This window comes from Scardinius erythrophthalmus (assembly GCF_964197995.2).
Source record: "Scardinius erythrophthalmus genome assembly, chromosome: 7".
In the NCBI taxonomy this organism is placed as follows: domain Eukaryota; kingdom Metazoa; phylum Chordata; class Actinopteri; order Cypriniformes; family Leuciscidae; genus Scardinius; species Scardinius erythrophthalmus.
The window spans coordinates 4,387,829-4,407,828 of NC_138227.1; the positions used below are offsets into that span (position 1 = coordinate 4,387,829).

Below are 20,000 nucleotides of genomic sequence, written 5' to 3' on the forward strand. Positions count from 1 at the left end.
TACTAAGATCTGAACTCTAGTATTGATTGGGTGAGCAAGACAAGTCTTTCATTCAGTGGCTCCACCCACTTTGTATGCAACTCACACTGATTGGGCAGTTCTGATTTCATGCTGATGATTGACAGATACGCATGCTTGGTCGTGTCCCTTGTCCCTGCTGGTGTCCTCCAGATTACACTGATTAGTGTGATTGATCACACTGACCTTTGAACCCTGCTCCAGCAGAACGATCAAAGAACTGTGCAGTGTAATGTTTATAGTGCTATAAAAAATAATAAAATCTCAGAATCTTGGCAAGAAAATCTGTTACTCTAAATTCTAGTCAATATTTCTTTGCATATCAGGTCAAAGGTCCGGAGCAGGAACGAGGGAGACGTTTATGAGAGCGACATGATGACAGATGATGACGCGATGATTTGACGAGCCAGTGTTTTATTGTGGCTCTTACCAACACCGAAATCCTCACGCGCTTGTGCGGCCGGGAGTCAGGAGCCAGTGTGAGCTCCACGTTATTATTCTTACAGGAGGAAAAGACATAGCACACACACAAAACACCATTACCCTCATATTACATACAGTCATGAGTAAACATCACTACAACAGCAGCAGACGAGACCGACGGCTCGCAACTACAGTCATGGGTGTGTGTGTGTGTGTGTCTGTGAGTGTGTGTGTGTGTGTGTGTGTGTGTGTGTGTGTGTGTGTGTGTGTCTGTCTGTGAGTGTGTGAGTGTGTGTGTATGAGCGTGTGTGTGAGAGTGTGTGTGTGTGTGCGTGCGTAAGCGTGTCTGAGTGTGAGCGTGCATGTGTGTGTGAGTGAGTGAGTGAGTGAGTGAGTGAGTGAGTGAGTGAGTGAGTGAGTACGTGTGTGTGTGTGTGTGTGTGTGTGTGTGTGTGTGTGTGTGTGTGTGTGTGTGTGTGTGTGTCTCACCTCCATCACATCTGTCTGAGGTCGAACACACAGCAGATTCTTTAAGCCAAGGCCAGAATCATGAGGACCTGACAAACACACAGAAAAGACTCACAATTCACACACTTCTGACATCAATATAATACACACAATACATTAATGCAGAATTATTATAAGTTTCCACTCAATATTAGAAGGATATTATAGAATATATCTCTCCACTGTTTGCAATTTATTTTCAAATGTGTGTATTTTAACTCTTTCCCCAAAATGTAAAAAAAAAAAAAAAAAAAAGTGTTAATTAAAATAATGCAATTTATTTTGGTTTAAAAGCAGAGGATCTGATATATCTCTCGATATGTTGTATGTTCAGATATTCATCCATGAAAGTTTTGTGAAATGATCAATAATGCTAGCGAAGGCTGACAACTTTAAAAAAAAAAGAGAAATGCAGGGAAAGAGTTATTACCATAATCTTCACCAGTATTTATATTCTTCATCATACTAATTAAGACATTCTGCACAATATCTTTCTTTTCCTCCACATTATTATCTCTATATTCACTGTATAATTGAAGAGGTTGGGTAAAAGTGTAGCTTTTATAATTAGTTTTATTTTAATCAACATGAGATCAAAACTGACCTCATTAACTTTAGCAATAAACCTTCCTGGTATTATAATTCATAATCTTTTTATCATAATCTAAGAGTTTTTGCAGCCTCATTTATGCTGACATAACCAATGCTGCAAATAATATTAATAATATTAAAAAATAATAAAACATATCAACCAGTAATAATGACGGCCACTTTTCAAAATCCAATCAATTAAATAATTATAGCTCCTAAGTTTCACTGAACACCATTTTAACATTTGTTTTTTCTTAAATATACATTATATTACAAAAGGTCAGTGCATGAGAATCACTTCATTTCTTTAAGAACAACAGAAGTGAGTACATATGTATATACAGTGAGGGAAATAAGTATTTGAACACCCTGCTATTTTGCAAGTTCTCCCACTTGGAAATCATGGAGGGGTCTGAAATTGTCATCGTAGGTTCATGTCCACTGTGAGAGACATAATCTAAAAAATCCAGAAATCACAACATATGATTTTTAACTATTTATTTGTATGATACAGCTGCAAATAAGTATTTGAACACCTGTCTATCAGCTAGAATTCTGACCCTCAAAGACCTGTTAGTCTGCCTTTAAAATGTCCACCTCCACTCCATTTATTATCCTAAATTAGATGCACCTGTTTGAGGTCGTTAGCTGCATAAAGACACCTGTCCACCCCATACAATCAGTAAGAATTCAACTACTAACATGGCCAAGACCAAAGAGCTGTCCAAAGACACTAGAGACAAAACTGTACACCTCCACAAGGCTTGAAAGGGCTACGGGGAAATTGCCAAGCAGCTTGGTGAAAAAAGGTCCACTGTTGGAGCAATCATTAGAAAATGGAAGAAGCTAAACATGACTGTCAATCTCCCTCGGACTGGGGCTCCATGCAAGATCTCACCTCGTGGGGTCTCAATGATCCTAAGAAAGGTGAGAAATCAGCCCAGAACTACATGGGAGGAGCTGGTCAATGACCTGAAAAGAGCTGGGACCACCGTTTCCAAGGTTACTGTTGGTAATACACTGAGACGTCATGGTTTGAAATCATGCATGGCACGGAAGGTTCCCCTGCTTAAACCAGCACATGTCAAGGCCCGTCTTAAGTTTGCCATGACCATTTGGATGATCCAGAGGAGTCATGGGAGAAAGTCATGTGGTCAGATGAGACCAAAATAGAACTTTTTGGTCATAATTCCACTAAACGTTTTAGTTTAGTTTTTATTAGTTTTAGTTTTATTAGTCTTTTTTTGTAATTTGGGTTATTTGTCAGGGGCAAGATTCAAAAAGGTCACCCTATACTAAATTTACCCTATACAGTAGGGTGACCACCATCAAACAAACCAAATGTGGGACGATTATAAGTTTGTGTGGGACAATGTTGGACATGTTACCAACACTAAAACATAACCTGAAACTGTTATTTAATGCTTATCTAACTTAATAAAAAAACATTTGTATTCTGCCTTTCAGCTGATAAAAATGCTTTGTTCTTTAGTCCCTTCCAGAAAACACCATTATATCACAATGTAACATAACATGTCTTAATTTGACATGTCATTTAAATTCAACATCACTGAGCACAAAGGCAGCAGCATCATGCAGATAACTATTTTTGAAACAGTTCTGACCAAGTCCAATTAAAATCCAACAAAATAAATAATGACCTAATAAAATATAAAACATGAAATTAGATCATTGACATGTCTTATATATAAAGAATATATTAAACCAAAAACTTTTATATTTTTAGAAAGAATGCGAATCAAAACAACCACAGCAGGCAACAAGTTGATAAATTCTGTTAAATTTTAATTTTAATTGACCGAATTATCCATTTGTTTTCTGACAGGGAACACATGGAACGAATCACCGCTCCACATTTTGATTGACAGCCGTCACAACCTACTAGTGACCGTGTTTACTCCTTTACTTTCAACCATTGGATGGGATTTTAAAGACGGCTTTTGTATTTGAACTTGTGACAAAGCGCTGTTAAATATAGGTGAAAAACTATGCCGCAATGCTGTGCGGTACAACGCAATGCGGGACGGGTGGTCACCCTACATAGTACAGTCAATAGCCTTACGTACTCATCTGGATTGAAGCAGCAAACATTCAGTGTAAAAGTAAAAAAAAAAAATGACATAACATTATTTAATATTTAAATCACAGCTTATATAGTGTTTTGACATCGACAACCACAACCAAAACGTGCATTTTATCCCAATGCGACTAGTTAACTTTCTAAAGAAGGTGCAATCGCTTCTCGGGTCGACATTAACACACTGACAAAATTATATTCAGAATTTAAAATATTTTTATACTACTTTTTAATGTGTGATTGTGTAAAAGGTGTTCACGAGATAGAGATACCAACCTTCCGCGAACTTGCTTTCAACGTCGAACGAACACTCGTTCTCATGGAGACGCGGTGTGCACAGTGGGGAGAGGCTGTGTGTGCGCGCTCGCGCATGTGAGAGACGCATGAGTGACAGAGACGGAGGGAGAGCAGGGAAAGGAAATGCAGCTGAACGAATACGCTGCGTGTTTTAAATAGCGTTAAAAAATGAAAGACCTTGACAAAGACGAAAACTAAGGACATTTACTCTATAATTTTATTTTATTTTAGTTAGTTTTGCCAAACACACATTACAGTTTTAGTTAGTTATCGTTTTTTTGTAATGCCTCGTTTTTATTTTTATTTCAGTTAACGACAATGTTTTTTCCCACCTAGTTTTCGTTTTTTCGTTCGTTTTCGTTAACGATTATAACCTTGCGAAGCACACAGCCAGGATAACCAAGGAGGGGCTCTGTAAGAAGCATATCAAGGTTCCGGCGTGGCCTAGCCAGTCTCCAGACCTAAACCCAATAGAGAATCTTTGGAGGGAGCTCAAACTCCGTGTTTCTCAGCGACAGCCCAGAAACCTGACTGATCTAGAGAAGATCTGTGTGGAGGAGTGGGCCAGAATCCCTCCTGCAGTGTGTGCAAACCTGGTGAAAAACTACAGGAAACGTTTGACCTCTGTAATTGCAAACAAAGGCTACTGTACCAAATATTAACATTGATTTTCTCAGGTGTTCAAATACTTATTTGCAGCTGTATCATACAAATAAATAGTTAAAAAATCATACATTGTGATTTCTGGATTTTTTTTTTAGATTATGTCTCTCACAGTGGACATGCACCTACGATGACAATTTCAGACCCCTCCATGATTTGTAAGTGGGAGAACTTGCAAAATAGCAGGGTGTTCAAATACTTATTTTCCTCACTGTATATGTTTTTAATGACTGTGCGAGATCCATTAAAGGTGCAGTGTGTAATTTTTAGTGGCATCTAGTGGTGAGGTTGTGAATTGCACCCAACAGAAGTTACGTTGGCCGACGGGAAGTGATGTCGTCGTCTGAGACAGCAGAGAGTAGCCAGTTCAGCAATGAGCTTTCTTTACAAAGATAAATTCAGAAATTAGGTTTTCTTGATTATTCAGTAAAACGATATGTTATTGTGAATATTATTGTGACTTGTTCATCATTGTGTCAGTGTTTTATTCGCTGACTTTAGCTTTAGCTTCTATACACGAAGAACAACACAGTGACGAAACGCGTGTGTCCGTTCAGGGCCACTGTAGAAACGTGTGTGTAAGGAGACCCACGGTGTGTGTAGAGAGAAATGCTTATTCTACGGTGATAAAAACATAAGTAAGGTCTTTATACACCACTGAAAACATAGTTATGAATATGATATTGCATTTCTGTCAACAGATCCTCCTAAATTTTACACAATGCACCTTTAAACCATCAAAATATGCTTCAGGGAGAGTAAATCACGGGGTAATTTAAATTTTTGGGTGAACTATCCCTTTAAACCATCAAAATATGAGGAAAACAATATGTAGTGTGAAAAGCACTACACAAATCAACTTGAGGTCTAACTGTGTGTGTGATATTACTTGTGGGGATCTCGATGTTCTTCTCGGCCACAGGCGTCCTCTTCAGCGCAGGTTTAAGAGGTTTCGGGGAGATCGGACGAACGGGTATAAACGACGACTCTTCTGTGGAGATCTACAATTTACACACACACACACACACACATTCAAGATCATGCCTCAACAAATCTGAAACGCTGTAGAAAAGGTCATTCTGATGTGAGAGTCAGATAACTGTGTGCACTCTGACCTGGAAGCGGACCTCGTGGTTGACCTTTTGACCCCCCTCCTCGCTGCTGGGAGTGCTGGCCACAGACACACGCTTTCTCTCGGCGTCGACTCGGTCTCGTATGAACTCCAGACGCCGAGGACGACCCAGATGCTCGTTCAGGAGCGCCTGTAACTGAGCGCGCTCAATAGAGCCCAGCAGGATCATGGACTCTGAGAGAAAGAGAGAGAGAGAGAGAGAGAGAGAGAGAGAGAGAGAGAGAGAGAGAGAGAGAGAGAGAGAGAGAGAGAGAGAGAGAGAGAGACAGAGAGAGAGAGAGACAGTGAGAGAGAGAGAGAGAGAGAGAGAGAGAGAGAGAGAGAGAGAGAGAGAGACAGAGAGAGAGAGAGACAGTGAGAGAGAGAGAGAGAGAGAGAGAGAGAGAGAGAGAGAGACGAGAGCAAAAGTGACAGTTTTAGAATGTTTCAAATGATTCTATTTCAAATAAATGCTGTTCTTTTAGAATTTTCTATTCATCAAAGAATCCTGAGAACTTTCCAACTGTTTTCAACACTGATAATAATAATCATAAATGTTTCTTGATCATCAGATCATCATATTAGAGTGATTTCTGAAGGATCATGTGACACTGAAGACTGGAGTAATGATGATGAACATTCAGCTTTGATCACAGGAATAAATTACAGTTTAATATATATTCACATAGAAAACAGCTGATTTACATTAAGATTAAATTAAATACTGTATTAATTTACTGTATTTTTGATCAAATAAATGCAGCCTTGGTGAGCAGAAGAGACTTCTTACAAAAAAAACATTTACATTTTACAAACTTTTGAACAGTAGTCAAAAAATAAAAAAGAAATAATATAAAACAATAAAAAAAGATTTGAAAAAAAATTATGTTCTATTTAAATTAGGACTGTCAAGAGATTAAATTGTTATCTAATTAACTGCAAATTACCCCCCACACACTTAAATGAGTTTTATTGGTTTTAACATCATGCCAGCTTCTGTGGCTATTTTCATGAAGAGAAAGATTTATGGTAAAACTATATCAGGTTTTACCATATATATATATATATATATATATATATATATATATATATATATATATATATATATATATATATATATATATATATATATATATATATATATATATATATATATATATATATATTATTTTTCTCATATGATTACTCCCACCACATGCGCACGTGCTGTACCTGCAGACTCCACCAGCGCCAGTGTTTTGAGGTTTCCTGTCGTGAGGACGTCGTGAAGGTCTCTGTATGTGCAGTTCAGTGTGATATAGCGAACATTCCTGACCATGATGTCCTCCACACGAATATTATACTTCCTGCAGAAGAGATTTCCCACAGTTATGCAATCACTGCAGCAGAATTCATAATCCCATTACAGCCAGCGCCATTAAAGAGTGTGTTTCTATACGTTCCTTTGATTCATTATTAGCGTGTTTGTTAAGTCAAGCAGCACTACTGCTATTGCTCATACTTAGAGTTAATGAACAAGCACAACTTTAAAACATTAAAACAGCAGGAGAACTGGCTTCTTTCAAGCACATCAAAAGTCTGTTGCAATTATAATAATTAATATTATTTTAAACTAACCACATTTTATTTTCACAGTTTACACAGTATACTATCATCCAGACTTAAGCATTCAACCTTGCTAGTGTGTTATTTTAATATTAGAGGTGGGCATAGATTAATTTTTTTAATGTAGATTAATCTAGATTAATTTTGAAATTAATCTAGATTAATCTAGATTAAAATGGCTCATTTGAATTCTGCCGAAGGCATTCAGAATATGTGTGCTACCCAAATAATGTCTATAAAACTAAGTCTTTGAGAGCGGGTTTCTCAAGCCAGGTGGCGCATTAGACCAGGGGCTCATCTCCTGTTTCCAAAATGCATCACAAACTGCTTGAGAAAGCTGTTCTACTCATAGACTGTAAAAAGTTACTACTGTACTGTTACCGTCCGTAGGCAACATTAGGTAGGCCTATGTTATTATCAACTACTATAGGCTATCAATTAGGGATGGGCGATATGGCCTAAAATCCATATTGTGATATAGGCCTACATTGCAGCCTCTTGCGATAACGATATATATTATAATAAAACCATTTCAGAACAGGTTACACAGACCCTGCTAAACAACTGCTAAAGGTTTTTTTTTTTTTTAAAGGGTGTATGTAGTTTTGAGAACATATATTGTGCAAAACTGTAAGTATACAACATAATTTTGCAGATAAATAAAATTTAAGTACACTAGCTGCAGAGACTTAAAGGTCCCGTTATATGCCCCTTTTCACAAGATGTAAAATAAGTCTCTGATGTCCCCAGAGTGTGTATGTGAAGTTTGAGCTCAAAATACCCAACAGATCATTTTTTACAGCATGTTTAAATTGACATTTTTTGGGGCTCAGAAAAACGAGCCGTTTCAGTGTGTCCCCTTTAAATGCAAATGAGCTGCTGCTGGACGACACAGGGGGCGGAGCTTCATGAGCTCGTGCTCAGTCTGTCAGGAAAAATTTATCTCACGGAATGATGATAATATCAGAAACTCTCAGTAACGGCGTTCATTTCGAGTCGGACAATAATGCCTACAGAGTCAGAGTGCTGTATAGAGATGAAACAGGTATGGTTTAGTAGTTTAATTACGGTTATTATAACGTATTTGTCATCTGCTTGTAGGCTATGTATCCATTATTTATTAATAGCCTACAAGTCTGCTGTCTGAATGATGATCAAACATGTACTGATGAGTTTAATAAAGTTTATTGTACATCACACAAAAGATGAAGCGTCAGTTTTACTTCAGAAAATCACCGTAAGAGCTGAGTAAACACAGTAGGCTAAGTTATAAGAAGTGCGCAAGTAGCCAGTAGAGTTGAGGCAGCATTCCTGTGGGCGGAGGTTAGTCAAGAAACGGTTCTGGTGATGTCACTAATGCAGGATGTAGAGGGGTGTAGTCCAATCGAGACGTTTTTTGTAGTCAACTTCTGTTAAATAAAATATCTCGCTTGGCATTGAACTTTGAGCTTTAAAATTTTACAGATATTATTTATGCTCTAACAGCAACATTACACACTAACTAAAGTTTGAAACATGGAATCGCATGCAACGGGACCTTTAAGTAGGTCTAATGTTTATTATGGCTTGGAGTTTATGAAACCCCAAATTTAAAATTAGAATATTGTCTAACTGATGTCTTTTCAGTTAAAAAGAAACACAACAACGATTCTTAAAATCGGGCGCAGACAGAGATTATGTTCTACACCACTCAGATATATTGGGAATAATACGCGCGCGCTGGTATTCAGTGATATGTTTCGTTTTGAATTTGAGGTGGTAGAACAGATTAGTCGCGTTAACTTACCGAACTGTTACCCCACACACTCTGTCTATATAGTTTGCTGCTGCTCGTTGCACCGATCTTTTTCACCAGCTTTCACTTTCAGCCGTGTTTACTTAAGATGACGACGAATATGATGCGTTGCAGGCGGGTGTTCCTCGCGGCCGCGGGTAGATTGCGTCATCATTGCTTGTGTAGTATTAGCCAGCTTCCAACACAACTTGGAGAATAGATTAACGGCGATAATTTTTTTTATCGCGCGATAAGAGTCTCGCGTTAACGCAGCACGTTAACGCCGATAACGGCCCACCACTATTTAATATCATTGAGATTCTATTACAGTTTTTATCAACATGTTGAATTAGTTCTTATTTTTATATTTAAATTTTAGTGCACGTTTTAAAAATGTTGCTGTTTTTTTATGTCTATATATAGTTTTAATTGATTTCTGTTTTAGTTTTAGTTATTTTAGTACAAGTTTAACTAAATTAAAACGAGAAATGTTTTGCTTTCGGCAATTAGCTCAAATAAAATAAGTTTAAGTTGTTTTATATTTTATTTTATTTTATTTCAGTTAATGTTTCTTTAATTTCATGCAACAATTTTTTATTTATTTATTTATGGTTTTAGTTTTAGTTTTAGTCACAAACAATATCCCAGTTTGTTACCAACATTTTTGTAGGAAACACAAACACAAAAATATTATATTTTATTAATAGGATATAAATATTTATCAATTACTACAAAATAAACATTTTGTTCTGGAAAAAGAGAGACAAACCATCCAGAGAACCATAAACACCACTCACATTTACTTCAGAAAATGCACAAATATATTTAATATGCATAAACGCCAAATTGATCATTTTGCTTTTGTGATGATTTCAGGCGATGGCGACAATTGCAAAGACTTCAGATAACGGCAACTTTGGATCAACGGGCAAAACTTCTCACACATTATCCTTATATTGTTATCAAGCACAAGCACAAGTTGTAATTGTGTTGATATGAACCACATAACGCATTATGTTATAGCTGTGTATGACTGTCATACGCACATTACTTTGATACGGTCATCTGATAACAGAATACTTTGTAAACTGTAACACTGAAACAAGCATTTTCTGTAAGGCTGCTTTTAAACAATATGTATTGTTTTAAACTTGAACTGAATAGTTTTTTGTTGGCACACAAGACATATTTTGTTCCTGTATTGATTGACATTTTTGGCAGCATTGTGTGTAAAACAGACGAGCCAATAAAACACGCTGAAAGGAAAGTTAAATGACAGAGAGAGAGAGGACGAGATACAGAGCAGTGAATGTCAATGAGTGTGTGTGTGTGTGTGTGTGTGTGTGTGTGTGTGTGTGTGTGTGTGTGTGTGTGTGTGTCCTGCTGAGAAGTGAGTTTTCTGCAGATTCTAACTCAGCAAAAAATCTAGCTTCCCCCTCTCTCTCTCTCTCTCTCTCACACACACACACACACACACACACACACACACACACACACACACACACACACACACACACACACACACACAGTTATGTAATTGTTCTCTTGACAGGTATAAATTCGTCTCTGAGATGCAGTAGATGAGTTTGACACCAGGGCAGAAACACAATCATTCAGAGCAAAAGACCTGTGTGTGTGTGTGTGTGTGTGTGTGTGTGTGTGTGTGTGTGTGTGTGCGTGCGTGCGTGCATGCGTGTGTGTGTGTGTGTGTGTGTGTGTGTGTGTGTGTGTGCGTGTGTGTGAACATCTGAAAACCCTCAGAAACTAAGATTTGTGTGTGTATTGCACAGTTTGCCATTAGTCTGATGTGTTGCACGGGACAGTGTGTGTGTTGTGTAACTTTAGACCCTGTCTGCACACAGATTGTCCATTTACACTAATTAAGAGGAAACACCATCTCTGTGTCTTGAGGACTGTGAGTGCCACTCAATTAAATGAAGGAAAAAAGTGCATTAATGCCAAAGAAAAAATGTAAATCACTTAAAAAACATTAACAAACAAAGATTTTAAGTAAATTTGCTAATGTAGTTAAAAGTAACAAGAAGAGAATATTTTAATATTTTAATTCCATTAAAAAAGCATTTGCTACTTATTTTATTTATTTAGTCATTACAATGGTTGAGTTACTAGTTCTGAAACCTGGAAGTGAATCAACATTTATGCCACAAGTTCCTTCAGGAATTTTCTGTGAGTTTTTAAGAAACGCAGATTTGGATTTATGATGACACTGCAAAAAAAAAAAAAAAAAAAGTCGTACTTTTGTTATATTTGATTTTTGTCTTGTTTTCCAGTACAAATATCTAAACATTCTTATAATAAAAAGTTTTTTTTTTTTTTTTTTTCAGAAAGCATGACTTAATATCTTAAGTCATTTAGTTATCAAGTAAAGGTATCAAAATTAAGTGAGTGTTTGCTTAAAATGGGCTCAGAAAATTCAAGACCCCACTGGCAGATATTTTTTCTTGTTTTAAAAACAAACTCACTTAATTTTGATGAGAAAACAAGACTTACTATCTTTTGACATTTTGCTTCTCAAGAACATTTAGGAATTTTTTGATATTTGTACTGGTAAACAAGACAAAGATACGGAGTAAGAATGTTTTTTTTATTTTGTTTTTTACAGTGATAAAAATAATAACTGTATTTAAAGAAACTTTCCTTACAATATAATTACACACAACCCAGTGTTTTTTTTAGCATCATTGACATACTATTATAGTTTTTTTTTATGTTTTGGATACATTTTTTGCATTTTCCGTTTTATTAATTTTGTTGCATGGTTTTGTTATAATGTTCATATAGTTTTTATAAATGTTTATTTCAGATTTAGTTTTAGTTGGTTTAGCACATCAAGTTAAAACGAAATGAAAATGAGAAAAGTTGCTAAAATAAAATAAGTTTAATTTTTGACGAAAACGAAAATGTTTTGTTACGGTTTTAAATAATATAAAATATAAAATAAAATAACCCTGACACAGCCAGACTTAAAGATACATTTTGAAATTGTTGTATGTTTTAAAAATGTAAACGTAGTCACAAATTAGGGGAATGACTTGATGTAACTGTGATTGACTGAGATATAAGAGTGTTTTTCTACATCTATATTCTGTGATAGTTACTGAATCCTTCAAAACACTGTGTTGAGGAAGCAGAATGTGTGTGAAGAGCCAGAACTCACTCGTGGTGGCCCCAGCCGAGCTCGGGCAGGTACGGCAGCTTCTTGATGCGGATAATAGAGTCGTAGATGGACGGCTGAAGACTCTGAGCGACGGCGTTGGCGAGAATCACAGCGATCATGATGGGCAGAATGTGACTTATCTGACCCGTCAACTCAAACACGATCACGGCTGTGGAAACGGTGTGTGTGACCGCTCCGGATAATGCCGCCGCTCCTAAACAGAGAGAGAGAGAGAGAGAGAGAGAGAGAGAGAGAGAGAGAGAGAGAGAGAGAGAGAGAGAGAGAGAGAGAGAGAGAGAGAGAGAGAGAGAGAGAGAGAGAGAGAGAGAGAGAGAGAGAGAGAGAGAGAGAGAGAGAGAGAGAGAGAGAGAGAGAGAGAGAGAGAGAGAGAGAGAGAGAGAGAGAGAGAGAGTGTTTTAAACACAAGCCACTATAGGCAAAACCAATGTTTTTTTATACACTAGTCAGTTATAGTTTTTTTTGCTTCAATAATATGTATTTCAGGCTAATGTAAAAGAAAACATCCAAAACACTTTTAAGTGTTTATTTTATTGCACTTTATCTATTTGCAGTTACAATACATATGTGACTCTGGATCACATAGACAACAATAGCCAACAATACATTGTATGGGTCAAAATTATCGATTTTTCTTTTATGGCAAAAATCATGAGGATATTAAGTAAAGATCATGTTCCATAAAGATATTTAGTACATTTCCTACTGTAAATATATAAAACATGTATTTGTGTGAGTGAATGCAGCACAATCGCCAACATAAATGAACAACTTTAAAGGAGATTTTCTCAATGTTTCGATTTTTCTGCTCCCTCAGATTCCAGATTTACAATAGTTGTATCTCAACCAAATATATAACAAACCATACGTCAATGGAAAGCTTATTTATTCAGCTTTCAGACGCTGTATGAAATCTCAATTTCAACAAATTGACCCATATGACTGGTTTAGTGGTCCAGGGTCACATCTTTCAAGGCTTTGAGTTTTTCCTCCACTTCAGCAACACTTATATACACCAACATTTACAGTTTTACTCCCATCTATGTTCTGAAGGTTTTTACTGAGGGGTTTGTTTATTTAACATTCATTAGATTTTTTTTTACATTTTGTTCCTAAAACATGGGGAAAATATTTTTTTCTGGCTGTTTACAGTATTTTCTGATTTATAGAGTGATAAAAAGAGATATCCACAATCCCCATGATAAAAACTCCACTTTGTCAACAAGAGAGAGAGTTTTAACAAAACAAATTAAATACATTAATGGTTCACTTTAAATTAATAAGGCAAAAAGAAAACAAACAATGCAAAATAAACACAAACTATTGGACCAATTCAACTTATTCAAACTCATGAATTGACAAGAGCAGGAATATACTGAGTTCAATTCAAAGAAATTCAACAGACACACGTGTGCAACACTAATGTAGACTTATAAACAAACTGTAAATATGAATGAAATTTATATCTACTAGTTATACCTTAATTTTTCTGAAAAACATTTTTTAGTATTGCTATTTTTCAAGATTCAAGACTTTTATCTGTCACATACAGTTATATACATGATACAACTTGCAGTGAAATATAAATCTGGTAAGATACTTAGATTGTGCATTAAATATGAATAAATAATAGGTCAAAATTATCCTAAATTTATTCATTTGTTAACATTAGTTAAAACATTAGCTAACATGAACATTTATATTTTTACAGCATTTATTCATCTTTGTTCATGTTAATTAGTAAAAATATAATTGTTCATTGTTTGTTCATGTCAGCTAACTAATGTTAACAAATACAACCTTTTTAATAATGTATTAGTAAATGTTGAGAATGACATTAACTAAAATTAATAAATGCAATAGAAGTGTTGGTCATTGTCAGTTCATGTTAACTAATGTTAATAAATGAAACCTTACTGTAAAGTGTTACCAATTTATTAAGCAAAAATATTCTATTAAAGGGCATTTTTGTGTCAAAATCATACACTTCTCTAAACCCTTATCTATATTGTCTGTTAAACTATAATTCAAATAATAATTATTCAAGAGGGGTTATTGTTATTTCATAATTAAATTTAGTGGCTACTAATCAAAGACTTACTAACAATGAAAACCAACAATCCACTAAACCCAACACAACAAAACTAAATCATTGCCTCTTAAAATCACTATGGCAACACTGAGGCAATTTCCATGAAAGGTAATTAGCTGTGATGAAGGTGTGTGTGTGTGTGTGTGTGAAGATGTCACATGTATGAGCATGAGTTTGTTCCTCACCCACAACAGCGTATCCTCCAGGCACTATGGGATAGATGATTCCATCTGTATTAATTCCCTCTGGAAACCAAGCGGCCATACTTTCACCCACCAAACGGCCAAACGCAGCACCTGAAACACACACACACATTCACATTTAATTTAATATTCAACAATATTATTGATCTGCCTGCATTGAGGCCATTATATGAGAATTGAAGCTGGATGATGACATCACGGTTTACTCCAGAGTGGCTATATATATAAATGAACAAAATTAATAACTTTTCTTTTTTCTTTTTACAACAAAATGAAACATCACTGAACTTACTTAAGCTGGACTGTGACGCTATTTTCTTCTAGAAACAAACTTTGTTGCATTATTCTCCTGTTATCTCTGTAAAGCTGCTTGTAAATGTGTATTGTAAAAAGCGCTATATAAATAAATGTGACTTGACATTCACAGGTCACTTTTTAATGTTTTTGATTAAATATATCACATACAATATTTTGAAAATGTAATATTTTAAGGCAAGATACAATAGTTTTGTTTCATGCTCTGTTCAATTTTGAGATATTGCTGTTTTGCTTCCATTACATATCTTCTTTCAAACAAAATACACATTTAAGTGTTAACTTTATCTATTTGCATCGGTAGGTTTCAATTACACTACATATCTTTAAAGTCGGTGAGTTTTTCCTCCACTTCAGCAGCAGTTACATACACCAAAACTTACAGTTTTATTCCCATCTATATTCTGAAGGTTATTACTGAGGGGTTTGTTCATATATTATTCGCCTGATATATTTTTAACATTTTATTCCTAAAACATGGTGAAAACGTTTTTTTCTATCAGTTTACAGTATTTTCTGATTTCTGGAGTGATAAAAGGAGAAATCCAAAATCCCTTCAGTGAAAACCTTAAACTCTAATAAGTCATCAAAATAAAATAAAAAAGGGTTTTGATTGTGACTTTATCCAACGTTAAGATTTATGTTCTGGATACATATGCAAATTAGTGCGATTATATAAACAATCATAGGAAACATGCAAAATATTTATCATATACATTTAATTCGATATTGCCTTGTAAACTTGTAAGTTAACACAACTGTCTTAATCTCCTGTGATTAATCAACTATGGAGAGATCTATTAGTTGAGTTTTTACCCTATTCACCTAAGGTATCTTGCCTTAAAAAGCAACATTTTAAAGGAAAAACCCAAGCGCACACTTACCAATGACAAAAACAGGCATGAAGGCTCCACAAGGTACAGGAAGGGTTGTGGCTAAAGCAGACATCCAGAACTGCACGAGAAACGACAGTAACACTCATTTAAACACAGACAAACACTTTTTTTTATATATATATTTCACAAAAATCCAATACCTCTGCAACAACTTCCTGCAGATGTAACCAAGGAGAGAGGAGAATATTAGCCAATAATATCATCAGTGTTGAGGGATTAACTAACTAAAGTGGTAAAGCTATTATCTCAGTAGAATTCATTTTTCAGTAGCATGACAGTAATTCTGTTTTTTCCATTAACAAGCTACTTTTTTTTCTCCAACATGTAGTGTAGTGTGAAAAATTACATTGCTGGTTATTACAGAGCAATAGCAGCGACACACGTATGAAATTAAAACTGAAAACAGCCCATAGCAACAAAAAAAGAAAAAAAGCTATTTTATAGATTCAAAAGTGAGAATTTGGATTGTGAACTTTCAGCCGCCTGTCTCTCCACACACAATAGCCTGAAATATGACAAACCAGAGGGGTGTGATGTTCACAAATGCGCCTGTGTGCGTCACATACTTACGCAAAATCTGTCATGTCCGTCATCTGCATGACAGTTTATGCATAGACTGTATGATTTCCTCAACAGACGAAAATAGAAAATGTAATAAACGTCAGATGTAAATGTGTAAATCTAAAAAAGAATCATGAATCATGAACGCAGTTTCACGACCAGTACTTTCTGGCAATTTCATCCACAATCGACTCAAAGATCAGCACATTACAAGAAAAGAAATATTAAAACTAAAGTATAATTTTTAGAAATTATAAATTATAATTGACAAGAAACAAGCAAACACAGGGCTCAAAGCTAAGGATATTTTTCTGGGCCAGTGGTTTACTTGCCCTGCCAAAGTTTTCACTAGCTCCAACCCAAAAACACTTAAATAAATACATTTTGTTGTTGTTCTGACCCATGTAACATGATATTCCCAATAAATAAGCCACCAAAATTTCAGAAATTTCACAATTCTTGATTGAATCCAATTTCGATTCCACAGCAAAAACTACTAGCCTAACTAATGTAAAGCTCAAACATTATTGAAGACCAGCGAGTCTTCAGTAACAAAATAAGAACAAATAAAAAAACAACAAGCAACAGCTAAATTACAACAGAACAAAGATACAAATGAAATAAACAGTGCTTTAAAGATTTTCAGATAAGTCTGTCTAACAGTATTCAGGGAGAGAAATTAAATAATCAAACGTAAATTAACACTGCATAGTATTCTGTATGAATTAAATATAGATTAATCCTAGGTAAAACTACAAAAGTTGTTCAGTCAAGATCAGTGAGTGATTTTCTCTTTGTCTTTTGTCGTTTAATTAACAATAATTGCACAAACGGCAGCAGGAATATTAGGCTGCTGTCACTTTAAGAGAGAATGCACAGATCCAATATACTGATACACATGCATTTTCTTTGTCAACTGTTTATGTTCAGTTAAGACATAACCGACAGTGTTTACGTGAATACTCGCCAAGGAGGGCATTTTGACATACTTTTGTTGTGTGTATTTTTTGGTTCAAGCAGAAGATTTGTGAAAGAAAACACACTTTTCTGTGCGCACACTCACAGAGAGCCGAGTCTCACACAGCTGAATTGAGCTCTCATTCGTGTCTTCTAACGAATGAATCTGAATGGTTAAAAATCACTTGAATGTTTAAATTGAAAATACTTAAAAACACGTGCAAATGACAAACTTTCATGATGACGCAAGCATTGGCCAGACTGAACAAGTGGCAGTTCTGTCAACTGTCCCGAGAGTCTTTTAATGAAAGTTTCAGGCAGTCCTTAATGCCTTGAATCAGAAGTTTGACAAAAGTACTTTGCAAAAGAAGCAAACAGAATAAAATGATAAAAGTGTGCATTGTGTGTGTGATCTCATTAGTGAACAACACAAGTAAATCCAAAGTCACCTTTCATTTTAATAAAAGTCTATTTGAGACAGATAAATTAATCATATCAAGCAAAATGCCAACGCACAAACACACCCAACAAGTCTGAACTTTTGCTCCAATCTGGAAATAGAACTTCAGTTTATTTGTTAATTAGACACAGGAACACACACGCACGTATAGATAAAGAAAGGTAAAACACACACCCCCACATGTCACTTGGTACTGAATGTGAGGTGAATCCTGAAATGAACTGTGAGTAATTAGCAAATCAATCTAATTGGCTGATTCAGAACAACACAAGTTAATTAATAGAGAAAGTCACGCACTAAAACAAGCACAAGAACAAACAAACACACACACACACACACACACACACGCGGAGCACAATCGATGTTTCCTGCGAGAACAGAACAGATCCTGGTGGAGGTTGAGGTGGGATTCGGTGAGAACGTTATATAAGTGTTATGTGAATTATGCTGGAGAGTGTTTGAAAGCTGTGGGTGGATAGAGAGATCATTGCATAATATTCTCTCTTTCCTTTCTTCCTCTCAGACACGTTCTCTCTCTTGGCACTGAAAAATGGACAGACTCGCAGAAATCTGCTCTTCTCTGTCTCTCCACCTGCCGGCATTCCTATACACACATATACATATACTGTATATGCACTTTTTATGTTTTTGAAAGAAGTCTCTTTCAATTCACATTTATTTGTATGGCGCTTTTCACAATACACATCGTTTCAAAGCAGCTTTACTTCTGCTCATCAGGACTGCATTTATTTGATCAAAATACAGCAAAACTGTGAATAAAATAAATAAAATAGCTGTTTTCTATGTGAATATTTGTTAAAGAGTAATTAATTCCTGTGATCAAAGCTGAATTTCCAGCATCATTACTCCAGTCTTCAGTGTCACATGATCCTTCAGAAATCAGTATAATATGATGATTTGATGCTCAAAAAACATTTATCATTATTACCAATGTTGAAAACAGTTGCGCTGCTTAATATTTCTGTGGAAACTGTGATACATTTTATTTTTCCAGGATTCTTTGATGAATAAAAAGTTCAAAAGAACAGCATTTATTTGAAAATTAACATTATAAATGTCTTTACTGTCACTTTTGATCAATTTAATGCATCCTTGACGAATGAAGCTTTTAGTATATACTGTAAGTGAGGACATTTTGTTTTTTAAATTAATTGTTTTTTTAATTACTGCTGTGTAACCCAAAGCTTAAACCTACCCATAGAAAAACTTGGCATTTTCAGAATTAGCATTTTAGAATAAAAAAATAATAATAATAATAAAAAAGTGATATATTACTTATAAATCGTACTTCCAAAGGGAGGTTTTGTCAGATGTATCTCTCTTCTGAGGACAAATCTGCCCCAAACTTTCACCAAGTAGTTTTAGATTAAACCGCGCAGGTTAAGTCAAAGGTTCCGGTTCAGCTAAAGGACACACAGGGCACTCGTCCCCATGGCAACGCTGACGACATCACTTCCTGTGCCGTGACAGGTTTCGACTGGGTTTCTGATGAGGTTGCCAGGGTGACACACTCAGGTAGCGAGTGCAAGTCTTCACACACACACACACACACACACACACACACACACACACACACACATTCTTGTTTTCCTCAGCCTGTGACTTCTACAGCTGAGAGGATAGAACGGCTTTTGTTTGGTTTTTTGAGGGTATTGAAATCTCCTTTCGCTCAAATCAGTGTGTGTGCAACCCTTCTTTAGACCTTAACCGCCAGAGAAACAATCTGTAGAATTTTGTCTATGAACTCTCGTTCTTCTATGGCATCACTGTCTAAGCGTAATTAGCTGGTGAAGTGGATTTACTGTAGAGTTAACGAAAGTTATCATGAGCACTGTAATGTTTGAAGCGGATGTCATAAATGTCAGTAGACCGGGAAGATTTTAAAACGAGCGGTTCATTCATAAATCCGTAAGATCTTTCCTTCATGCTGTGAAAATACAAACCGGAGGACAGAACACAACGAGTGCGGCGCTGAAAAGGGGCGGAGCTACAGAAGGTCTATGTAAATGACCTCTGCTGTGATTGGCTAACTTACTTCACACTATCATTCTTCAGGGTGGATGAAGTTGCGAAATACTGAATAGCGGTTGATATGTAAATGTGGGCGGTCATATGGTAATGAGCTCATGTATTATTCGAGTGTCAACAAATGTTCTGGAGAGGAAGCCACGCCTCCTCCAAATCCCAGCCAGAGCAGAGTCTGCAAAGTGTT

The 20,000-nt window shown here is 35.9% G+C and overlaps 1 protein-coding gene across 4 annotated transcripts in view; it reads right to left on the reverse strand.

Moving 5' to 3' along the window:
* Positions 1-20,000, reverse strand: part of clcn2b (chloride channel, voltage-sensitive 2b) — an 85,066-nt gene that overhangs the window by 17,035 nt on the left and 48,031 nt on the right. For all 4 annotated transcript variants that reach the window (XM_081371561.1, XM_081371560.1, XM_081371559.1 and 1 more), the window contains 7 exons: positions 15,778-15,847; positions 14,561-14,671; positions 12,266-12,479; positions 6,921-7,054; positions 5,713-5,903; positions 5,487-5,598; positions 931-998 (listed from right to left, as the gene is read on the reverse strand). In XM_081371561.1, coding sequence (XP_081227687.1) covers positions 931-998; positions 5,487-5,598; positions 5,713-5,903; positions 6,921-7,054; positions 12,266-12,479; positions 14,561-14,671; positions 15,778-15,847 — 900 coding nt within the window. The remainder of the gene's footprint in view (positions 1-930; positions 999-5,486; positions 5,599-5,712; positions 5,904-6,920; positions 7,055-12,265; positions 12,480-14,560; positions 14,672-15,777; positions 15,848-20,000) is intronic.